This window comes from Capra hircus, chromosome 12 (assembly GCF_001704415.2).
Source record: "Capra hircus breed San Clemente chromosome 12, ASM170441v1, whole genome shotgun sequence".
Classification (NCBI taxonomy): domain Eukaryota; kingdom Metazoa; phylum Chordata; class Mammalia; order Artiodactyla; family Bovidae; genus Capra; species Capra hircus.
Window position 1 is genome coordinate 15,427,435 of NC_030819.1, and position 25,888 is coordinate 15,453,322.

At 43.9% G+C, this 25,888-nt stretch overlaps 1 protein-coding gene across 2 annotated transcripts in view; it reads right to left on the reverse strand.

The window, feature by feature from the left end:
• LOC102180583 (multidrug resistance-associated protein 4-like) overlaps positions 1 to 24,549 on the reverse strand; it is a 171,679-nt gene extending 147,130 nt beyond the window's left edge. For both annotated transcript variants that reach the window (XM_018056323.1, XM_018056322.1), the window contains exons 1-7: positions 24,476 to 24,549; positions 19,908 to 20,018; positions 19,256 to 19,376; positions 7,287 to 7,511; positions 3,013 to 3,102; positions 1,295 to 1,458; positions 14 to 139 (exon numbers count right to left, since the gene is read on the reverse strand). In XM_018056323.1, the coding sequence (XP_017911812.1) occupies positions 14 to 139; positions 1,295 to 1,458; positions 3,013 to 3,102; positions 7,287 to 7,511; positions 19,256 to 19,376; positions 19,908 to 20,018; positions 24,476 to 24,549 (911 nt within the window). The remainder of the gene's footprint in view (positions 1 to 13; positions 140 to 1,294; positions 1,459 to 3,012; positions 3,103 to 7,286; positions 7,512 to 19,255; positions 19,377 to 19,907; positions 20,019 to 24,475) is intronic.

Consider the following 25,888-nt stretch of genomic DNA (forward strand, 5'->3'; position numbering starts at 1 on the left):
ATAAAAAACTTACCTTCTCAGTCTGGTAATAAGGTCTATAAATGACTTTTCCCAAGCATTCATTTTTATTGTTTTGATGCCAGTTATAACTTCACTCATGGTCCTGATCCTGTCATCCGTGACAGCTGCGGTCTTACTCCTGAGGGGACAGACGTGAGAGATGAGCCTCAGTGACCACAGGCCAACTTTCTTTAGCAGCAGCAGCAGGGGGCACACGGAGGGACCAGGGATCCATGATTCCCTGCAGCTCTTCTGTGCTGACATCACAGGCAGGTCCTTCTCAATGTGCAAATGGGGACAAAGACCTCTAGGAAGTCAACCTTTCAGCCCAATTCAAGGAGTAACTTGGAGAACAAGCAGTACTGGCTGAGGAAGACCTGAAGTGAGTCAGGTACAAACTTTCCACCTAAGGTCGCAGTTGGGCAGGGGTTTCAAAAAGATACTGAATCTAATGGGAAGACAGTGTCTGTGCGGTGATAAAATAGGAATGAAGTGCTGGCAAGCAGAAAAGATCAGGCTGTTAATTCCACTGGGAAAGGAGAGCAAGAGCTTCAGAGACCTGGCAGCACTGGAACAGGGCCTAGAAGGATAAGGAACATCTCTCCACAGTGAGACAGGAAAGGGAATTTCAAATAGAGAAAACTATCACATGTAAAGTCACCAAAAAAAAAAAAAGAAGAAAAAAAAACTCAAAGAAAAAAATCTTCAAACAGCACAATACATCCATCACCTGACAACCCGGACAATGACCCACCTCCAACCCTCTGGGACCTGCTTCAGGTCTATCTCATCACCGTTAGGCCCTTCATCACCAGCCACTGTTCTATCACATATGCTCCTGGGACTGTGTGGCTGTATAAAGGCAAAGTTAATTAAGACTGACCTTGTCCTTGAGGCTCATATAAGTTAATGGAAACACTGAATTAAAACCAAGACATGAACATAGATACCTGAAAATTGCATTACCAAAATTCATGCAGCTAAACTTGAGCATATAGGAATGTTACTATTTAATAATACTTAAATAACTTCAATATAGGTAACTTCTGCTCAAGGACACTCCACTTATTCAGGTATGGTGCTAGAAGGAGCCAGTGAGTGCAGTCACCTTTCCCTCTTCTCGATAAGCCTTGAGCTTAGGGCTGGAGCCTCCACTGGCTAAGCCTGAAGGGTCTACAATCCACATAAAGAGACTCGAGAAGGCATTGGTTTTGTTTTTGAAGAGAAGCATCGAGCAAATGGTGAATGTTACCAAGCACACATCACCTAGTTTTTAAACCAGTGTTTCTCTTACCTGAGTGATGAAAACGACATCCCGAAGCAGCTTTGCAAAAGCAGAAGAATAATGAGAACCGCCATCCCAGCAAGACAAGATATTCCTATTTCCATCCAGAGCAGGGCGGTCACTGCGATAGCCTGCAGTGGCCCCACCCACAGATAGTGCAAGAACACAGTAACCTTAAAAGAAAGACAAGCCTTCTTAGGACTATAAAATCAAAATAAGTAAGGACAGAGTGTAGAACAATCTGTTCTGAAGGAACAGACAGGAATCTAAACAGAAATGATCTCAGTGAGTTGTAAACCTGATGAAGCAGAAATCCAAGTGTCCACCCCAGATGACGCTGTTCTGGGGCAGCACAGGGCCGGCCTCAGGGACGTGCCAGGGAGAACCCGACCAGCAGCACTGAAGGAAGATGTTGATTTTGTCCACAACACAGATGAACTCAGGGCTTCCCCAAACTCTCTCTGTCCCAAAATTCAGCCCCCATATCTCCAGAAGAGCCTATATTATGGTACCTACCACACTCTCTGATATCTACTGTGTATTTACCTTCCAGATAGGCTGTGGCCTTTCCAGGGCAGAAATTAAGGCTGATTCACCTTCAAATTAAGTAGGCCTTACATCATGTTTAATGAATAAATAATTGAAGGAGAAGTGAAAGCGTTAGTCATTTAGTCATGCCTGATTTTTTTGACTCCATGGATTGTAGCCCACCAAGCTTCTCTGTCCATGGAATTTTCCCAGGCAAGCATGTTGGAGTGGATTGCCATTTCCTTCACCAGGGAATCTTCCTGACCCAGAGATAGAAACCAGGCCTCCTGCATTGCAGGTGGACTCTTTACCACCTGAGCCACAAGGGAAGCCCCCAAACTTAAAGGTCGGGATCATCCAGGAAAGAGAAGTGGTCTATACAGATCTGACCAACAGATACAACACTCTGGGTAACGTGGTCTATTCATAAAGTAAGTGTGAAATGGGTATGATGGGACAGCAGAGAGGAGGCTGTGTCTGACTGGGGACCACACACTTGGCATTATTCCTCAAAGGCTCCCTGTGCAGCAGGCACTGAACAGGGCATAGGAGAAAGAACAATCCCTGCCCACCAGGCCTTCATCATCCAGAGTGGGAGGAAAACAGTCCAGCAACACTCATACCATGTGCCAAGAAGGGCCACTCCAGGAGGACCCGAGGAACACTATCCAAGCTGGGCAAGAACACTGCTGCTGCTGCTGCTAAGTCGCTTCAGTCGTGTCTGACTCTGTGCGACCCCATAGGTGGCAGCCCAGCAGGCTCCCCTCTCCCTGGGATTCTCCAGGCAAGAACACTGGAGTGGGTTGCCATTTCCTTCTCCAATGCATGAAAGTGAAAAGTGAAAGTGAAGTCGCTCAGTCGTGCCCGACTCTTAGCAGCCCCATGGACTGCAGCCTACCAGGCTCCTCTGTCCATGGGAATTTCCAGGCAAGAGTACTGGAGTAGGGTGCCACTGCCTGCCTATTACTGAAAGTATGCTGTAGACCTTGTCAGGAAAACAAAACCTTCATCTACAGGACAACACATATTATCACATCTAAGCTGCACACAGAGGAAATGAGGGTTGGATAAAGAGAACCTTTGCCTTGTGTCCTCAACAGAACCCTAGCCAACACTAAACCCTGGCACCTGGAAGCCCAATAAGCTAAACCCAGTGAGGAGGATGGGAAATGGAAGAGGATCCCTCAGGGGCAGCTCACCTGATCAAACCTCTTCACATCGTTGGACAGCAGGTTGACTATCTGGCCTGTGGTGGTCTTCCCCATCGCAGAGCTACTCAGGTGAAGCGACTGAAATGAGAGAAAGACAGAGAATCAGATTCCTACCGTGACACCAAGTCAGTCTGAGAACATAGCAAAATGGAGTGCATTTTCCTGGGGTCTTGTGTGGTGTCAGGACGAGCGAACAGGATGATGCCTGAGCGACCCATGTTCATCCTCAGATGATTTAATGTGGCAGCAGCCCTGCCCACAAGGACAGCAAAGGGAGGAGCAGGAGACAGGTGAAACCCTCCACCCTGTTTCTCAATGAACTCGGACCTGCGTGAAGGATAAAGGGATACAGCTTTAGACTTAGGGGTCAACTAAGGCAATTTTGAGCCAAAATCTAAACAGCAGATTAAAAAGTGGAGACATCACTATGCTGACAAAGGTCCATATAGTCAAAGCTATAGGCTTTCCAGTAGTCATGTACAGATGTGAGAGCCAGACGATAAAGGAGAATTGATGCTTTTGAAATGTGGTGCTGGAGAAGACTCTTGAGAGTCCTTTGGACAGCTAGGAGATCTAACCACTCAATTCTAAAGAAAATCAACCCTGAATATTCATTGGAAGGACTGATACTGAAGCTGAAGCTCCAAAACTTTGGCCACTTGATGCCAAGAGTTGACGAATTGGAAAAGACCCTGATGCTGGGAAAGATTGAGGGCAGGAAGAAGAGGGGGCAACAGAGGATGAGATGGTTGAATGGCATCCCTGACGTGATAGACATGAGTTTGAGCAAACTCCAGAAGATACTGAAGGACAGGGAAGGTTGTGCTGCAGTCCATGGGGTCACCAACAGCTGGACGGGACTGAGTGACTGAACAACAAGATGAGAGTGGAGAGGCCGCTCAAGGAAAGAGATTAGGGGACTTGGACTATAAATGTGGTCAGCCATTAATACCAGGTATGACACCATTTAAACGCTTTGGTCTTAGTTTCCTCATTCGAAAACTAACCAGTAAAATATTCAAAACACTAATCCTGTGAGGAACCTGTGTTCTTAATGCCAGTCTGCTGACTTGACAAAAAGCACAGCCTATGTTGTACAATTCTTTCATTTGATAAAAAGCTCTGAAAAATTCCCTAGAGACGTGAGGAACCTGAACAGACCACCTTGAACTATTTCAACTGACCACTAACTGGAGCCATGGATCCAAACAAAATGTCATGGTTCATAAAAATGTTCCATTTAGTCCTCAAGTTAAACAGAAAAATCAATGATCAAGTAAGACTATAAAGTGATACAGCCACAATGGATAAAAGTATGGCAGTTTCTCAAAAGACCAAACATGAAATTAACATATAGTATAGCAATTTCACTTCCAGGAATGTACTCATATTAAAGCATAAACTTAAACTGATTATTTCTGCACTGTGTTCACAGCAGCATTATGTACAAAAATCAAATGGTAGAAACAACTCAAATGTCCACTAACAGATGAATGGATACACACAATGTTGTACCTACATGTAAAGGAATATGATTCAGTCTTAAAAAGGACTTAAATTCTGCCATCTGCTCCAAGACTGATGAATCTTGAAGACACTGTACTTACATGGCATAAACAAAATGACAAACTTTGGGTGATTTCACTTATATGAGGGACCTAGAGGAGTAAAATTCACAGAAAGAAGTAGTAGAAGGGTGATGACCAAGAGGAGGGGACTGAGGAGTTAATGGGGGCAGAGATTCAGTTTGGGAAGAAGAAAAAATTCTGGAGATGCACAGTGGTGATGGCTTAATGTGAGTATACTTAATGTCACTAAATGGTGCACTTAAAAACAGTTAAAATGGTAAATTTTATGTTGTGTATATCTTACGACAATTTTTTAAAATGAATGAATCAAGGCCAAAAGTAATTTAACCAAAGCTGCAGAAAGGTAAATAAATGACAAGTCATCTTATATGTGATGTGTGTACTAGTCGCTCAGTCATGTTAGATTCTCTGTGACCCTATGGACTGTAGCTCTCCAGCCTCCTCTGTCCATGGAATTCCCCAAGCAAGAATACTGGAGTGGGTTGCCATTTCCTTCTCCATTATATATGATACATATTCCAAATTACAAACTATGACTTTGAGCTTAGCAGTCATTCCATTTCTAACACCCGACCAGCTTTCTCCTCAGGATCAGGGGTCAGGGGGTGGGGCCTGAGCATGAACCACAGATGTTCACAGGGGCCTTTCAGAGCCACTCAGCAGCACCAGGTTTGCCCTAAGGAACTGGCCCACATGCAACCTGCAAGAGGTGTCTTATTTCTGCACCTCACGAGAAATCCAGATGTAAGGCTGTGCACAAGGAAATTCCCATGTTTCTGGAATTTCAGGTTATGTACACAGTTTCTGACTTTGTAAAGAAACAATTATTTTAGGCTAATTAAGACAATACATGAACACTTTGGGAGATGATTACATTCACATAGGCAACATACAAGGTCAGATCAGATTTCCTTTAGGAAATCTGGATTTCCTTTAGGATTCCAAAATCAGATTTCCTAAAGGATTCCAAAGTGTTAGTGGGAAGAGGAAAAAAACTAGGTGGACAGTGGCTCACCTGTGCAGCAAAGCACGAGCTTTGTTTGACTAAACCATCATCTCAAATCTAACTTAAGGTTTTCACAATACAGTTCTGGTGAAATTTCCTGCATACTTCTGAAAACTAATCAAGATCTGAAAAGATAAACATCTAGCTAATTTGTGGGGAAATCTGAGTATTTGTCTACTAAATGGTAGAAGGTGCAAGAGAAGAACAAAAATGACGATGGCTGACAGTGAATACCCTTAACTGGAAGGTATGTCACCCAAGGAGAAACTGAGATCATGTACCAAACACACACAGTGAGATGCCAGGGCCCTGAGTCCACATAGTCCTGAGACTTAACAAGAGTCTGCTCAAGGAAAGATGGGGGAAGACATTCTACATTTTGCCCAGAAAAGTATTCCCAAGAAACAGGAGCTCTAGATAAGTAACAAATAGTAAAAGAAGCAATAATTTTCATTTAAATTGCCTCATTTCAGCTTTCATTGAGGATTTTCTTCATTTGTAATAAGAATTACATATATTTAATGTGGGCAACATGGTGTTTTGATGTAAATAAACATTGGGAAACGGTTACAATAGGAAAACAAATGAACATACCCATCATTGCACATAGTTATCCTTTCGTGTGTGTGTGGTGAGAACACTTAAGATCTATTGTCTCTGCAAATTTCAACTGTAAAATACAGCCTAAAAAAAATTTTTTTTTTCTAGGAAAAAGCAAACAGTCCAGGGTAAAGAGATATGCAGGATCAAGTTTATAAAGAGCTCTTCAGCTCTTAACACTGGTGTATCTGTGGCACTTCTTTTGTAAAAACACCTAAAATCCTTATTTCTCTTGAACTAGTTAAGATCAGGGTAAACTATGGAGTAATTCTGTGGCATTTCTCAATACAAAATCAATGAACATATCAAATCAGGTTTTATTAAAAGTGCTAAAATTCATATTAAAGAAAAAGGAAATATTGAATTAAGAAAATAACTTGAATGAATAGAAATAAATTCTCACCAAAATTACTAAAAACAGCATAAGATTACAAGTTTCATCCCAACATTCAGCTCTATTCTTTAATACCATTATAAACAATCATAACTCTAAAATATAGTGAGCGAATCTGTTTAGCATGGATTCCATTTATATTTTTCTTTAGTTCACAGAATTATATTCACTATGATTAGATGGGTCATTTAAACATATAATCATTCCCTTTCTGAAATACATTCTGTGCTCCTAGATTTAACTTTACAAATCTGATCACTGAGGTTTACTTTTAAATACAACTTTGATATAAAAGATGGTCTTAATGAACAACAAAATTGCCACAAATACAGCCATAAGATTAAGGTACAAAAACATTGAAAACCAATTTAATACTTTTTATATTTATTTTTTAATTAGATTCTATTACAAGTTGAGCAGATATTATGCAACAACCTGTAGATTAAAGTTATCCAAGGCAGCCCTGACCCAATCTCAATACAAAACTTTTCATTATTTACTGGTAAAGTTAGCTTAAATGACAATAAAAAAAATTGGCTTGATGCAAATAGCAAGCATCTCTAGGAAGGCGTAAATGATTCCAGTTACAAAATCTGTAATATACAGAGAACTTCCCCCAAATGTTCCTGATCATTCAGGGGAGGTACACACCATGGTACCTAGCGACACTCACCTTGCGGTAGATCATGTGGCACACGGCTACCCTCAGCCTCATCCCCACGCGCTGCATGTGGTAGAAGTACAAGTGGTGCAGAACGGCCCACACGAGCACGCAGGCGCTCAGCCCTGCCGCGTAGCCGTAGGCTTCGTGCAAAGCGGCAGAATTGGCAGGATCATAGTTTTCAACATAACTAACAATTTTCCCCAAAAATATGGGCAGAACTACCTTGGTGCCCTCCTGAAAGAAAAAACCCCTAATTAGAAATACAAGCCGTGCCAGTTTTCCTTAGCACAAGTTTTACGTTTATTATTAGCATTTTAAAAACCCATCTTGACAAAATGCTACATTCATGGCTAATCTAAAAAAAAAAAAAATACACAGATCTACTATCTCCAATAAGACAAGCAGACAATAGTTTTAACGTAAGCCAAAATCTTACATTCAAAGACAATAAAGCCTTAGTATTGGGTTGGCCAAAAAGTTCTTTTGGTTTTTTAGTAAAAATAAAAGACACATTTTTCATTTTCACCAAGAACTTTGTTGAACGTATTCAAAGTTGTATTCCACTAGCTTCTGCCATTTTTCAGGAAACTTTATAATTCCATCTTCCCAAAACTTTATATTGAGCAAAAACTATTTCAGGTACCTTTTAAAGTCTTCCTGGGAATTAATATTCTTTCTGTTAAAAGAATTTTGTAAAAAACAAAATAAATAGAAACCCGAAGGAGCAGCGTCTGATGAATATGGCAGATGAGTCAGAACTTCCAAGCCAAGCTGTAACAATTTTTGCCTGGCCATCAAAGAAACATGCGGTCTTACATTACCCTGATGGAAGATAATTCATTTTCTGTCGACTAATTCAAACACTTTACATCAAGTGCTGCTTTAAGTTGGCCTAACGAGGAGAAGTACTCATTGGAATTAACTGTTTGGTTTTCCGAAGGAGTGTATAACAGAGGACTTCCTTCCAGTCCCACCATATACACACCACCACCTTCTCTGGATGAAGACTGGACTTTGGTGTGGTTGGTGGTAGTTCATTTCACTTACTCAATGATATCTTTCATTGCACATTAGTGTACAGTAGCCACATGTCATTGCCCATTGCCAGGGTCCAACCCCAGTGGATCCAGGATAATTCAAAGCGGGGACAGCGTGGCAAGAGAGATATATAGATTTAGAGAGAGATAAGGAAAGAGTTTACACTTAAGAGAATAGAGGAGAGAAAGAGGCTGTATTCCTTGGTTTAATAGAAAGCCAATAAAGCCTCAGATAAGAGATTTACACCGTCTACGTAAGGCCACATGCCACAGGTGCCCCGCCTTGGGCTCCCTCTGGCGTGGGTCTTAGAAGCCCCGGCAAATAAGTAGACACGATGAGCCTCTATGCTCCAGACGGGAATCAGCCAGAAAATAGAGTAAGAAAGAAAAGAAGACACAGGGGAAGCCAGTCTTCCCAGGAACTGGTCCGAGAAACTGGTCCGTCCTTCATTTTCCAGGAAAAGCTTTTATACTTTTAGTTGTACATAGATATCAATGGATAATACAAAGTCATGCAGGGTCAGCAGTCCTGACCCTTATCGAGACCAGGCTTTCTCTCTGCATACTTAGCTGTATACACAGGTCTTAGGTGATTTACATCGTCTTCTGGCCAGGAGGCCTATTAGCATTTTATGGCCCTTTCCTGATAAGGGTCCATCAACCAGAAAACTTATTTTCCCTTGAAGTGTTTTTTCTTTATATTTCTAATCTACGTTAGCCTCAGAAAGTATCAGAGTTACATTTTCAGGAAGCAAAGGTGCAGCGAGTTACAACAAAGAAAGAACCAATTAGCTCAAAGTTCTGATGAAGTTAGTTTCAAGGCTACACTTGTTTTTCTTACATTCTAACTATGTTAACAAAAGTACTCCCAGGTGCACAGTGGATAAGGGATATGGGAACTTGGCAGCAAGCATTAGCTCAACAGTGAAATCTCACACCAGCACTATTCTAACAGCTTTTTACTCTTTGAAAGGCTCTATGTTTTAGGCTTCCCATGCCTCTCACAGTTGGGGGGGGGGGGTGCTGTAAACAATCACATGCGTAGTTGTAAAAGTCCGGGTAAGGCACGTTAGAGACCCATCAGAGGGGTTTGAGCTGAAACACTCCTTGTATATGCAGGGGACTGTTAACTGGAGCTCTAAGTTAACCTTTTGCAGAGAAAGGTGGTCGGGGACAGCCCCCCTGTTAATGTCAGAAACGTTGGTGAAAGTCATAAAATAAGACAGACAGATTCTGGTTTGGGGGTAGATGCTCGAGAAGGCCCAGGGGAGTTTCCTCGAGGCCTGATCTTGCCTTTGCCTATCAGGCCTCTTCCTCATGACCTTTGCCAGGGGCGGAATTCCCCATGCTGGCTAATTTGTTTTTAAAAAGGAGCATTTTATTAATAGTTACATTTTCAGTAGAGAATTGCATGCAGAAATAATGGTCAAGAAGGTTTTTCTTTTTTCCTCCCTTAACTTAGGTGGAAACCAAACATCAAAGTGATTAATTGAACCAAGATGGTGAAATGACTTTCAATGGTGGTTTGTTTTTTTTTTTAAATATTTTGAGTATGCTGGCTATCTCCCATATAATATAACATTGATTTTTTCAATTAATGTCTAGATTTGATCTCTATCAACTTTAACTGGTCTACTCAACTGAAAAACATCATTCACCAAGAAATCTCCAACACAAACCTTTTTTTGTTTTTTTTTTTCTGTATTGGGTCTTCATTGCAGTGCACACGCTTCTCTAGTTGGAAAGTGCCAGCATAGTTGCCCTGAGGCATGTGATACCTTAATTCCCTAACCAGAGATCAAATGCATGACCCCTGCATTGGAAGGCAGACTCTTAACCACTGGGCCACCAGGGAAGTCCCCTCATGGGTTTGTTTTGGATAGCTCTCTTCTGTCTGTAAGATGTTGAGGAATCCACAGGAGGAAGAGAAGGAGAATCCAAAATTCAAAACACAAAGCATAACTAAAAAGCATTTTCTGCTCAACTAACTAGTGCCTGATCAGATTATTGACAGAAAGCTGATGCCATCTCTCAAATGGATGTGACACTGAAGCCCTACACACCTGTCTTGCTCTACACACACATGTTCACAGGCTGTAACACCTGCCTTACCTTCCACAAGGTCACAGGAGATTTCATCTACTTCAGAGAAGAGAAGATCATTTAGTGGAAGAATTATGAATAAGATGACCATATCAGAGTTAGATGACCAGTTCTTAAGAACACAAAGGTTCACTGTTACACTTCCAGCAAGCTCCATCAATACAACCTAGAGGCACTAAGAGCTTAAGAAGAGCCCCTCATAGATTATAAAACATACTGTTTATACAGTTTCCTGAGATAAAAGTCTGGAGGCTTACACAGAGAAGCAAGAAAGTCAAACTACACATGGCAGTCCCAGCCCATGTACGATTAAGGGCAGCCAAGTGCTGCAGGCTACAAACCTGGGGCTCTCCACCAGAAGCACAGTGGTAACACCTGCCATCCCAAAGTGTCCCAAAGTGTCATTCTCTTTGGGAATCACTGCTGTCTGTTCAGTTCAGTAGCTCAGTCATGTCCAATTCTTTGTGACCCCATGGACTGCAGAATGCCAGGCCTCCCTGCTCATCACCAAGCCCTGGAGCCTGCTCAAACTCATGTCCATCAAGTCAGTGATGCCATCCAACCATCTCATCCTCTGTCATCTTCTCCTCCTGCCTTCAATCTTTCCCAGCATCAGGGTATTTTCTAATGAGTCATCTCTTTCCATCAAATGGCCAAAATATTGGAGTTTCAGCTTCAGCATCAGTCTTTTCAATGAACATTCACGACTGATTTCCTTTAGGATTGTCTGTTTGGATCTCCTTGCTGTTCAAGAGACTCTCAAGAGTCTTCTCCAACATCACAGTTCAAAAGCATCAATTCTTCGCTGCTCAGCTTTCTTTGTAGTCCAACTCTCATATCCATACATGACTACTGGAAAAACCACAGCTTTGACTAGATGGACCTTTGTTGGCTGTTACTCAGCCATTTGATCCTAACATCATTGCAACTACGGGAGGAGTAAGAGTAATGCCACCCACCTAAAAGAATACTAATTACTGTAACAAATCCAGCAAAAAAAGAGTGTGAAATAAAAGCAGACCATTATCGCCTAAGTGTCTGGGTTTATCTCCTGAGAGACAGTCTTTAATCACCCAGTGGGGCAAGCAGACTCACTAAGGAGTAATGCCAGTCCATGGCCTATAGCTTCTACTCTTCTGTCTATTCTGGATCCTATCCTCAACTAGTGAGGAACAAAACAACTGAGAAAATATTCACTATCAAACTTAAGACTAACCAAATTAAAACTTTCTGGATAAGCAGGCACGAGATCACCAACTGTGCCCCAAAACTCTTCATCTTTGACTAAGTTTGATCTGTGAATATTCTTTCCACAAACCAGTTGAGAATAGAGCTCTTACATCTTCATAGGAATTCTTCACAACTATGAAACCATGAAAGATTTTCAAAAAGAGTCTAAAATAAAACGACACCATTCGATCAAGATTCTACAAGCATCTCAGAGTCTCTGGGGCAGACATTTATCGGTGGAATCCTTGGTATTCAGCCTCCTGATAGCACTTGACTTTTGTACCCCATTTCCTGCTTCTTAGGGGAACTTCTCACAGAGTTAAGTGCTAAATTTTCCCTAGTCAGTATAGTTTCTCTGTTACATTTCCACACGTACTTAAAAGGTTTCCTACCCAACTCCACCAACTCTGCTTCATTAGAAAAATTAAGAAAATGAAGAAAACAGAAACAAGCTATATCCGACAAAGAAAAAAAAAATGCTGAGTGAAATATATAAGCAGAAAAAAATGAGCTTGTGGGAAAAATGAAGGGGCAATTTACCTTCAGAAATGGGGGAACAGGTGACAAACAGCAGAGCTGAGAAAGATCCAGAGCTAAGGAGAAAAATCAATGACTCTTGGGAAATAATAATCATCGGGGTTCTAAATATAACTTCACTCCTCCTGACACAGTGGTCTTCATCCTGACTTCACCTTAGCATCACTTGGGAGGTGTTAAGAGCACTCTGAGACCTGAAGCCAAGCCTCTAGAAACTGGTTTAGGTTCAACTGATTAAGGATGGACCCTGAAGTTCCCTCTTCCTGGAAGATTCTGGATGTAGAAACTAATCCCATGGAAGCATCTACTATTCTCCTGCATCATCAGGGCATCCGGGCCTGAACAGGCAGTTTACTTGCTTTGAGGGACTTACAAGTACCACAAAGGGTTTTAACTCAAGTTCCATGTTACATATCATGCTTCTAAGCAAACTCTTTATGAACTGAAACTCTTGAGACTTCAATGAGGAAATTCAGACCTTCCATCTGACAACACAGAAAAAAATAAATGTTTATGAAGTATTGTATTTACAAAATAAAAATATGAATCAAATTTTTAATGTTACATCTAAAGTGGTGGAAGAATTAGAATGGAACAAGGATAATGATCTTCTTTAAAATAGCCTCTTTTATTGATTTGACTTTGGAATTGTGAAAACATTATACAGAATTATAATTATAAAATGATCAAGTTTTCAAAATCAATTTCTTAAATTTCAGAGTAAAATGAAACAAAAGCTATATCCATCCAGTATATTGGCAAAGTTATACAAAAAATAATTATTAAAAGTGGTTTTTAAAGAAATTATTTGAAAACACATTCCCTGTGTAATATGCCTATCTAAGAACAATATGAACAGCAACAGCAACAACAAAAGCTTCCAAAAGACACATTATGGTTAATAGTGTTGACACTATAAGATTTTTAAATGACTAATTATGTTGGTATCATTGAGAACTGGGATTAAGTGAAGCCACTCAGTCATGTCCGACACTTTTTTGACCCCATGGATCGTAGCCTGCCAGGCTCTTCTGTCCATGGAATTTTCCAGGCAAGAATACTGGAGTGGGTTACCATGCCCTCCTCCAGGGGGCCTTCCCAACCTAAGGATCGAACCTGGGTCTCTCACACTGCAGGCAGACTCTTCACCATCTGAGCCACCATTAGGCATGGCAGAAAAGAGGAAAGATGATGACAGGAAAAGAGATACCAATCTAAGAGTAAAAAGATAAAGTAAAAGCACTACTGTCCTGAATCTGATTTAGATTAGAAATACCCATATAAACTCAAGGTCTGTTTACTATAAACAATGTATTCTAGCTTTGTCCAGTGAAAAACCTGAGAAACAATAGCCAACCCAACAGCAATGAGCACCCCTAGTGCCCAGGCCATAGAATCTAAATACCATTTCCCACTAGAAGGACCTGTGGCTGCTTGGAGAAATGGAGATTCCAGGGCTGGGGCAAATTTTTACTTAAGGATGCACAGCTTTTTTGTGTGTAAAGATAAACCAGAAACTTGTCACACCAGAAAGCAAAAAATTAGCAAAGATGTCTACAGTTTGCACAAAAGACAGGAGTCCTGGGAAGAGATCTATTCTATCCTTAATGGTAGAGGCCAGTTTCACAAAGGGCTTAGAAAACTCACTGCTGTTTACAGGCCATATGGCAGAACAAGAACTCTTGAGAAAAGTCACTCTAGAAGCCAAGTTTTCTGGACAGTAATTAAAAGTTTCACTTCTAAGCAGAATTTTGAATTTTTTACTATTATGAATGCAATCTTTTTTGAAAAAGTAGTCACCTATTTCCTTGACTTATTAAGAAAATGGATTGAGGGGGATTGGAGGATGAGTGAAATAGCTGAGGGAGCTTAAGAGGCACAAACTTCCAGTTATAAAATAAATAAATCATGGGAATGTAATGTACAACATAGAAAATATACTCAATAACATTGGAAAACTTTGTATAGTGACAGAGGGTAACTAGACTGATCTGGGCGATCATTTATAACCTACAAAAATACTGAATTACTACGCTGTACACTTGAAACTAATATAATAAGTCATTTATATTTGAATTTTTAAAAAATAATTTTTCAATCAGACAGTAAAAATACAGTTTTTCTTTAAAAAGTGAATTGAAAAGCATCACCCTCATATATGTCTCAAGGTGATCACTGAGGATACTACTAACATCTGATGCCTAATGCGATGCTCTCAGGAACCAGCAGGGCGCACACAGCAGGTCTGCTCGGCAGGTCCCCTTCTGCTTGGCTTAGTGCCCCCTCCTCCTCTCCCTTGCTGTGTGGTCCTCAGTGTTTGCTCTCAGCCCACATATCTCTGCCATCAGCAGCCACTCCTCAGCCTGCCAGGTTGAGCAGAGGTGAGGAATACATGGAAGAAAGGGTTGGAAAATAAATGCAAAGACCACTCAGCTCTTGGGGAACCAGCCCTGAGTCCAGGCACAAAGCCCACTTTGGGTCGCAGAGGATTCTGTTTACTTCCTGCCCATCAGCTGAGCTCCAAAGTGAAGAATTACACAAATATGTGCCTTCCTATAGCCTCTACCAACCCAGATAACCACGATGATGTGATCAGTCACCTAAAGCCAGACATCCTGGAATGTGAAGTCAAATGGGCCTTAGAAAGGATCACTATCAACAAAGCTAGTGGAGGTGGTGGAATTCCAGTGGAGCTATTTCAAATCCTAAAAGATGATGTTGTGAAAGTGCTGCACTCAATATGCCAGCAAATTTGGAAAACTCAGCAGTGGCCACAGGACTGGAAAAGGTCAGTTTTCATTCCAATCCCAAAGAAAGGCAATGCAAAGAATGCTCAAACTACCGAACAATTGAATTCATCTCACACGCTAGTAAATGCTCAAAATTCTTCAAGCCAGGCTTCAGCAATACATGACCCGTGAAATTCCAGCTATACAAGCTGGTTTTAGAAAAGGCAGAGGAACCAGAGATCAAATTGCCAACATCTGCTGGATCATCGAAAAAGCAAGAAACTTCCAAAAAAACATCCATTTCTGCTTTATTGACTATGCCAACACCTCTGACTGTGTGGATCACAATAAACTGTGGAGAATTCTTCAAGAGATGGGAATACCAGACCACCTGACCTCCCTCTTGAGAAACCTGTATGCAGGTCAGAAAGCAACAGTTAGAACTGGACATGGAACAACAGACTGGTTCCAAATAGGAAAAGGAGTACATCACCCTGATTATTTAATTTATATACAGTGTACATCATGAGAAACGCTTGGCAGGAAGAAGCACAAGCTGTAATCAAGATTGCTGGGAGAAATATCAATAACCTCAAATATGCAGATGATACCACCCTTATGACAGAAAGTGAAGAGGAACTAAAAAGCCTCTTGATGAAAGTGAAGGAGCATGAAAAAGCTGGCTTAAAGCTCAACATTCAGAAAACTAAGATCATGGCATCTGGTCCCATTACTTCATGGGAAATAGATGGGGAAACAATGGAAACAGTGCCAGACTTTATTATTTTGGCTCCAAAATCACTGCAGATGGTGATTGCAGCCATGAAATTAAAAGACACTTACTCCTTGGAAGGAAAGTTATGACCAACCTAGATAGCATATTGAAAAGCAGAGACATTACTTTGCCAACAAAGGTCTGTCTAGTCAAGGCTACGGTTTTTCCAGTGGTCATGTTTGGATGTAGAGTTGGACTGTGAAGAAAGCTGGGTGCCAAAGAATTGATGCTTTTGAAGTGTGGTGTTGGAGAAGACTCTTGAGAGTCCCTTGGACTGCAAGATCCAACCAGTCCATCCTAAAGGAGATCAGTCCTGGGTATTCATTGGAAGGATTGATGCTGAAGCTGAAACTCTAATGCTTTGGCCACTTCATGAGAAGAGTTGACTCATTGGAAAAGACTCTGATGCTGGGAGGGATTGGGGGCAGTAGGAGAAGGGGCCGACAGCAGATGAGATGGGTGGATGGTATCACCAACTCGATGGACATGAGTTTGAGTGAACTCCCCGAGTTGATGATGTACAGGGAGGCCTGGTGCGCTGCTATTCATGGGATCGCAAAGAGTCAGACACAACTGAGCAAATGAATTGAACTGAACTGATAGCCTGTACCTAAAACAGAGACAACCAGCAAAAGTGGACTTGGACAAAGGTCAGTGATTAGACAAATGCCAGCCATTTCTAAGGATCCCAGGAAGAGGACATAAACCCTGTCCACTCCTCTCTGCTCAGGGGAAGGGAGTGAGAGAACCCACTGAGGCGCATCAAGGTCACCCCATTTACACACCAGCTTGTGGAGACCTCATCTCTCATAGAGAAGCCCTGATGACCTGGGGAGGTGGTCTCTGTGTCTCTGGTACAGGAAGAGTCTTCAGGCCCCTCCTCTCCACCCTGAGGGCCTTGGACAGGTGGAGACTGGTTCTCCTCACCCAAGGTCCCCATGGGAGTGCACACAGGGTCCAAGGTTCTGGGAACTCGCTGGCTGTTCTGTTCTAATTATGGGTGACCTGCATGTGCTCCAGGTTGAACACTAGCCTGGTACTTGCTTCCCCAAGCATTATGATCACTCCTCAATTCTCACAGGACAGAGGTTTCACACTTTGAAATCCTAACCCTTAAAGCCTCGCCCTGGACTAGCATCACCCTGCTTCTTCCCACTGGTGCTGCCAGGAGTGCCTGTACTGTGGTTGGTCACAGCACTGTCTGGGAACCATGGGTAACCCATGAGTCGTTCTGTGCACCAGAGGGACTAAAAGAGGGCGGAAGGTCATAAAGTAAATGTGTTCACGTTTTAGAGAATCCTGAGCTGAGTTTAGATCTTCCACTATCTAAAACTATCACCACTTAGGGATGGTAATGAGGGGAAGGTTAAAGGGCTCCTGGTCCACCTAAACACAGCATGATGTTGCTGCTGGCGTCAACATCCTAGTCAAATCTGGGACCCGGGGGACATGGTCACCTGAACTCTACCCTCATTTACGATCCCAAATCTTACTTCTTGCTCCAGAAAGTTCTTAATATCCTATTTATTATCTTCAGACAAAGTTCAGGATGCGTGTGTGACACCATGAATACAAAGCTCTAAAGACAAGCCTTTCTGACCATAGATGAGCTCTCAGTCATTGAGATGAACAGGCTCATAAGTCAGAGTGCCTGAAGTGGAACTTCAGGTTGTTCTTTATGCTCTGTGTGACCATGGATATCCTATGGAACTACTTGGACTTAGAGTCCTCTCTTCTAAAATGGGGGTAGTATGAAACCTACAATTTCATTGAGTTAGCCCAAGGAATAAGAGTGATATTACACATACAGTGCTCATAGCAGTTCCTGATACATAACGTATTTTGAGTACTTCCCACTGTTCCTACTGCACTAATAGTACTGCTGCTGCCACCACCATGACTACTGAGTACGAGCCCCTGTTACTGCTGCTGGAGCTTCCAGTACTACAGAGGATGAGCTCCTTTGTTTTCAAGGTCCTTGACTCCCTACTTCTCTGTCATGACCGCCCCACAACCAGCCTCCTGAAGGAGGGGCTGAGGCTCTACCAACTGATACCTTCCACAGCCCCAGGCTTGGCCTTCCTGGACCCCCAGCAGGAAGTGTTACTGGGGCTGGACAACTGTAAAATCAACACTGCACCCCACCCTTCACAAGGCACTGCAGCATCTTGGTGGTCAGCGTCCTCTCTAAGGTGGCACTCTGCCCCACACACCTGTTCCCACCCTCCAGCACAATGGTCAACACACCTTTGTCATCAAAGAGATTCTCTGTCTCTCCAGTTGTGTGGGGTGGACTTCACCTGCCCAGCTGCCCACTGCCCGCAGGGCCCTTCAGTACAGCACAGCCTTTAAGCAAGAGCCACGCCACCCACCTGTAAACCACCTGGCCCACCCACCTCACCCCCAACACAAAGGACTGAAGATGGCTCACATCTTCTCCACCTTCTCCACCCCTTTCACAGCAATTGCATCTTCCATCCCTCCTGCCCTCACACACACACAGGCTGCCCGTGTCCCTAAGGCAGCACTAAGGGACCATGGAGAGCACAAGCCCCCCAGGGGGGTTCTGCAGCAGACCTCCAGCAGGCTCAGCCAGAACAGGGGGCTGACGGCACTGTGTCCCCAGGTGGATTGTCCTCTGGGGGATCTTGACCCAGGATCTTCAGGATCATGGAGGTCACTGACCTCACAGCTTTCTGCCTCTGGTTTGCTCTGCATATTCCCTCCTACACCCTCTGCCAGTGCCAGGCTACCAAGACTCGCCCTTCAACCAGCAAACCACCCTCACAGCCAGGACAGGAACCAGCACAGATGGTGCATGGATTCTCCACAATTCATGGGGAAGCTGGAGCTCCTCCCCACAGGACTCTGGCCTGGGGGACCTGGCCCACGGGGAGGGCGCAGCCCAGGGAAGGGAGTGCTCTTGGAGCTCTGGCAGCTCCTGCCCAGACGCAGGGCCCTGGGTTCTGGTTCACAGGGACGGGAAAGGTGACAATCCCTTTTCAGGAAAGCATTTGTCAGATGTGTCCTGGGCAAGTTACTTGCTGGGCAACAATTACTTGCTGAGTGACTATAAAATATCTTCTGTTTTGGGCTCAGGTCCAAGTTTACCTCACCAAAACCAGGAGGCACATATTCCTTGAGGTTGTAGGATCTTCTCTTTTTCAAGGATCACTTTTAGCATTTATATCATTTACTGAGCACTAACAATGTCCTAATATGGTATAAAAGGTGTTTTCTCTTCAGTGCCATCCTTCCACAATACTACATTTTAACTGGTTGAAAGAAAAACATTAGCTTGGCAAAAAGTTTATTTAAGTTTTGCCATAAGCTGTTATGGGAAACCTGAAAGAATTTTTTGACCAACCCAACTGTAATCCCCTGGAGCATTTGTCTTTAAGCACCTGTCCATTCTAAAAGTAAATACAACCGCTGAACTACATCCTGATACACAGACAAGTTTTATCTTCAGACCTTAAACCACTGTCCTCTCTCCGCCCATCTCATCCACCTCAGTACTGATCTGCACACACTGAGAAGCAATGCACAGTACGGAAAAGCTTTTACCTCAAGAAACGTGAGTAGCCCCAAACCAAAATAGAATTTCCAGTAACACTTGACGATTGCTTTCATTAAAGAGGGCTCCCGTGCATCTTTTTTGGTTCTCAAAACTTCTCGATCCCAGTACCTGTGATGAGAAACAAAGCACAGTGAAGAGCCCCGCTCAGGTAAAATGGGGGCGGGTGGAGTGGAAGACGGGCCTGCACTACAGAGTGCTCTGCGGCTGCCCCATAGATGCTGGCTAATGGGTCACAGGGCACCTGAAGGATGAGCAGTGTAGACCGAAGCACCAGAAAACAGGCTTTGAGGTAAAAGTCCCAGTCTCAGGAAACAAGTTCCTGCCAAGCTTTGCTGGACTCACAGGTCATGAGCAGCTCATGGGGGCAGACTCCCTTCTCCAGGAGCCCCACCTCCAGGGACAGAGCTCGGCCTCCAGGGCCGTGGCTGTGGGCTCCCTCCAATTGCACAGATGCACAGGGAACACGGGCTCCCCCAGCCTCCAAAGTGGGCTAAGCCCGGGGTCAGGCTGAGGGGGTGAGAGTGCAGCGTCAGGGGAGGAGGCTTAGGAGAACCCAGCGGAAGCAAAGCCCCCACAAACCTTTAGCCTCACGTGGAAATTCTCACTTTTCCTCCCCTTTTCCCTGATGTCTGTGCTCACCTTTGCAGCTCTTCTCCAAGGTTCTGTGAGCGATCTTCTGGAAGCATTGAGTACAAGTCATCTTGTTTTAATTTCCGTTCATAACCAATTTTAAACAAGGGGTTTAGCCACCTGTTAAAAATTAAAAGGACAGTGACAAATATCTAAATTACACAGCTCTAATTAGAATCCTATGGTGATGGGCTTTGTTAAAAAAAAAACAACAACTATATTTTAGATATATAGAGATATGGTGGAATAATTAGATATGTGCTTACACACTCACACACAGAGACACACACACTCCCTAACTCTGTAGGCTGAGAGGCCCCAAAAGCAATGACCCACTGGTAGCAAAGAGCATTCTAGCCCCCTGATCTTGGGGTTTTGTCTAACATACACAATTATAATATTTTCTTGTGGGAAGGACTTTTAAGGTCTATTCTCTTATAAGCTTTCAAATATTCAATAGAATAGGATTAACTATAGTCACTAGACTGGACATTACACCTTCATGAAAGTGAAAGTCACTCAGTTGTGTCAGACTCTTTGCAACCCCATGGACTATACAGTTCATGGAATTCTCCAGGCCAGAATACTGGAGTGGGTAGCCTTTCCCTTCTCCATGGGATCTTCCCAACCCAGGGATCAAACCCAGGTCTCTCACATTGCAGGTAGGAATTCCATGAACTGTAAAGTCCATGGGGTCGCAAAGAGTCGGACACGACAGAGGGACTTTCACTTTCATGAGGGTGTAATGTGCAGTCTGGTGACTATAGTTAATCCTGCTGTATAACTTATTTTATAATGGAAGTTTGTGTCCTTTGGTCCCCTTCACCGAGGTCTTGGCTTTTTAATATCTTTCTTCCCTGAAAGGAACCAACTGAAGAAATGGCTGGTTCCAAGGTTGGGGCTCTGTGTGTCAGCACTGATAATTTTTTTCTTTTTTTTTTTTTTTTTTTTTTTACTGTAATAGAAGTGCCTGACATGAAGCTTTGAAGACATCCATGTCAAAGACATCCATCTCCGGTGAACACATGACAGCTACATAACGAGATAAAGTGCCACGCCACCCCACCCGTGAAGTTCCCGCTTTTAGAAAGCTCTGTTTGACCTGATAACAGACCATCTCACTGACTGCTTGCTTCTCCCTTCCCGCACTTTAATTCCCCTCTTATTTTTTAATTCCATCAATAAAGAGTAAACCTTTAAAATCCTAGACACCCCACCCTCAACCTCAAAAAGGTAGAACCCCAAGTCCAAGCTTGCTCATGAGCTCTCCCTCTCTACCCAGGACCTCGCTGTGTCACCCCAGGGGTGCCTGTACCCTCCAGGGCGTATGAGTGATACACCTTGGCATTTCAAAGTTTCCTGATGGTTGTTGCGCCAACACTATCGTTTCTTCCTTTTTTTCCCCATGTGTGAGTTGGTGTCTCATTGTGGTGCATAACTAACACGAGATATTTAAGCGTATTTATTTATGCCAATAAAAATTAATTCTAAAAACATGAGCTATAATTTTAATTTTAAAAAAATTGTGCATATGCAGATATGCAAAGATTTCTAGGGGAAAAACTAAGAAATGACCAAAATATCAGCAGATAGACCTGGCTAATAAAAACAAATCCTTATTCCTTTCTTCTTGCACATGCTGTCATGTCCAACTCTTTGCGACCCTATGTACTGTAGCCCACCAGGCTCCTCTGTCCATGGGATTCTCTAGGCAACAGTAATGGTGTGAGTTGCCATTTCTTACACAGGAGAATCACCCAAGATTCTTACACCCAAGAATCAAACCTGTATCTCTTGCATCTCCTGCACTGGCAGGTGGATTCTTTACCTCTGTGCCACCCATCTGGGAGGCCCTTCTTCTTCTATAGTTTTAAGCTTTTTATAGAAATAGAAAAGATATATATTCTTTTCTAAAATTCACAATTACCAATAGTCAAAATGTATGCTTTCTCTTAGGCTCTATGTGCTACCTATGCTGTGAAAAGACTAAAACCCCAGTACAGTCATTTGTATAAAGTCAGTAAGCTAGTTATTGACATCATTTACAAGTTGGGAAAGCAGATGAAATGTGAGAAGAAAAGCAAATACCCAATGAGAAGATGAAAATTCAGTTTTTCTCTACAAGGTGGGCCTTGTCCTCTGGCCAGTATTTCCTGCCTGGGCTCATTTTAACTTTCCCAGGACAGCGAGTAGGGGACACGAGGAACTCACGAGGGTACCTCAGACTTTACAAACAAGATGGCAATTGTGGTCACCAACCAGCTTCACAAAGTCTGGACCTCTTTTATTTATTTATTTTTTATATCATTTAAACTTAAATTTATTTAATTGGAGGCTAGTTAGCACTGAAGGAACAATACCAATGGGAGGAGTGGCTTAAAGCAGAAGCCAGCCTCCACCTTCCATCAGAGTCACCTGGAGCTTGTTTAACCCCACCCCCACCATTTCTAAACTTACAGAACTGGTCTAAAAGGAATGGAGGCGGGGATTCATGAGCATCATCTTCAACAGCAAGAACTTTAAGAACTTCCTTGAGAAACTCCTGCCTACAAGATCAAAGGTGTGCTTGCATTTGCCTTCTCTCTGCATTTAAGAACAAGTATCCAAAGAGAAGCGGCTCAGAATAGCAGTTACATGCAGGGCAACACAGACTCGGGAGCCAGACTCCTGGTTTGGGATCCAACTTTCGCTATTAAGCTGTGTGATGCAGGCAAGTTACTCGAACTCAGAATTTGGAGGAGAATGGATACATGTATAGGTATGACAGAGTCCCTTTCCTGTCCACATGAAACTATCACAACATTGTAAATTGACTATACTCCAATATAAAATAACATTTTAAAAAAATTACTCAAACTCTCTGCTTAAGTGACTTCACATGTAAAATAAGAGGTAATAGCTCCTTCCAATTCAGCAGGAAAATTAGAAACGGGGTCTACCCAAATCAATGAGAAGTCCTCATCTTCCCACTTCCATACATACACATTTTGAAAATCCACAAATAGAACATCCCTGGAGAGTTCCTTGCCCTGCCTGAAGTTAGGAGAGATGGCTCTACTTTGGTATCATTTACAGTTGTTGCTGTTTAGTCACTCAGTCATATCCAACTCTTTTGCAACCCCATGGACTGTAGCCTTCCAGGCTCTTCCATTCATGGGATTTCCCAGGCAAGAATATTGGAGTGGGTTGCCATTTCCTCATCTAGGGGATCTTCCTGACCTGGGATTAAGCCCACGTTTCCTGGTCTCCTTCTGTGGCTTTACTACTGAGCCAACCAGGAAGCCCACACCCATGTTTTTCCTTCTTGACCCTCTTTCCTTAAAGGCTACAAAACGGCCAAGAGATAAAATTACACACACTGAACACATCACCATCAGAACAAGCATAGAAGCTTCGGTTTCCTGGGGATCCCCAAGGCCCTTCCATATATTAAAAAAAAAAAAAGAAAGGAAATGTCAGAATTTGTGGGAAAGATGAATGGATTAGTGTCCAGGAACAAAAGATATAAAAATCACTCAAGTGTTATTAAACCCAAAGGTTTCGCCCCACCTAGTTAGTGGTCCCAGCTACTAGATGGAAAGCTTTAGTTAAGAGCTTCATCTCTCTGAGCTGCTTTTCATCTGTAAGTTTCCTCCCAGCTCAGGAACCTTTCAGTGGTTTCAGGACCAGAGGACTCCTGGGCAGGACCACTTGAATCAAGGCCCTGCACTGATTCTGGAAAGGCTAGAGATGCAGATAAGACCCCACAGGCTTCAGGGACTCCATCCCTAGGGTTACTCTCAAAGGTGGAAGCGAAAACATTCACAGTCAGGAAAGGGACTGGTCAAATACATCCTCCAATCCTCTCAATGTATCCCAGATAAAAGCAAAATGGGTTCAAGAATCACGCCCCCGTTCATTAAATAAAAAACAATAATGTTCTTACACACATGAAATGTGTCACAACTAGATACCAGGATGCACAATGAGAGATGCACACGGAGAGAAAGAGGGAGGCAAGGAGACACGGTCACAGACACAGGGCAAGGGAGCCCAGTGCGGTTGGACTCAGCTATCACCTAAGGAATGTGGGGAAAGGAGGGGACACTATTGGAAGATGGCAAGAGGAGCAGAGCACTAATTAGATAAAGGAAGCGGTTCAGGGCTGTTTGCTTAGTGGGGAAAGTACGAATTAGTTTAGAACTATGAATCCAGAGCTGTCCTGAGGAAGCCGGGGCATGGAGGATGGGGGTCCGGGGTCCGGTCCTTCTCCCGCTGGCGGTGACCCTCCCTGCCTCCTGCTCCCGCTGCCCCTCCTGCTCCCAGGAACTAAAGAGGCTGACTGGGCAGCGAGCCGCAAGGCAGTGAGACCCTGCGCCCCGCCACCAGGTCCCTCTTCACGTTCCTACTGCCCCTTCCCGCCGCTTCACCCAGAGGGCGCAGACAGGGACCCCGCGGCCGGCGTGGGGAGACCCCACCGCTACAAGCAGCCATCGGGAAGCGCTCGCTCGCCCTGACCCTCGACCCTCAGCCCCTGCAAGGCGCAGCTCAGGCACTGGCCAGAGGCGGCGGGGTGTCTCAGCCCAGGCGGGGCTCACCAGGAGAACAGCCTGGAGCAGAAGTTCGCGTCCTGCAGCGGGTTGGGCTTCTCCTCCGGGGACACCGGCCCCATCTTGCCGGCCTGGACCCGCGGGGGCCGGGGACGTGGGGTAGGGGGCAGCCGGGGGCCACACGCAGGTGTGAGGCGAGGCCGCAGGCGCCGTTGATGGAGGAGGCGAGGGAACCCTACGGCGCGGGGCGCAGGACCCCAGGCGCCCAAGGTCCTGCCCTGGCTACAAACTCTACCAGAGGGCGCGCTCTGAGCTCGGAGTCCCACACAGAAGGTGGAGAGGGAGAGGCAGGCTGCTGCAGAAACGCCCTCAGCTGTGGTGAAGACCTGGAGAAAGCTGGCAGGAGGAGATAGCAGCCCGCCCTCTGGGCACGCTGCCCTCATCAGGACCAAACAAGGGCGCTGTGGGAAGGCCTTCAACTGGAATGGAGCAGGACCCTGGGGGGCCTTTCTGGGAGGAGTGACTTTCTGGGAGGGGTGCCTTTCTGGGAGGGGTGCCTTTCTGGGAGGGGTGCCTTTCTGGGAGGGACCCCACCCCACCGCGAGACACCCGGAGCTAGTGGCCAGTACTGGTCAGTGGGCGTGAGCACAGATGACCGGCACAAAGCTGCCAGGCTACTGAGATGACAGCCCCAGACTCCCTAGTGTCTGTTCTACTGCGAGGCTGGCCCTGAGGAATCCTGTTTTCATAAGAGAAGGGAAAAGGAAAGACCACAGCACATTCTTCTGGCATGAAGGACAGTTGCAGCAGTGGACTGAGGCACAGCAAAAATACATAAGCAAGAAGTCAACCTTTATTTTGTTTATCCCTTAAATAAATTTTAAATGAGCTAATAAGCGGGTATCAGTACGAGAGAGAAATGAAGAATTTCAAACTTTTTTACCATATATGAAGCCCACATAATATATGTGAAGAAAAATACATTCAAAAGTATTATTCTGGAATGAATAAACAAAGTGTGGTATAAACATACAATGGAGTATCATTCAGCCTTAAAAAGGAGGGAAACTGTGACACATGCAGCCGTGGATGAACCTTGAGGACTCTGATGTTCTGACTTGTAATTAGAGTACCTATTTAGTCTTCATGCTGTTGCTGGCACAGAACTGGTAAAACCCTTAGGTGCTCTAAGATAAGAGTGAAAAAGTATCTTCTGATAATTGTAACAAGCCCCTTTCAACTACATCTGAGTTTCAGTGAATGCACCTGTTTGTCAGAAAAACCAAACACCTGGTTAAAAGGTTGGTTTCAGCCCCACCCCCACATCCAGGGAGGAGAGGGACTGAAAACAGTTCAACCACCAATGGCCAATGCTTTAATCAACCTTGCCTAAGTTGATTCTGTGCTTCTATGAAGCCTCAATAAAAAACCAGTAGGATGGGTATCACAGAGCTTCTGGGC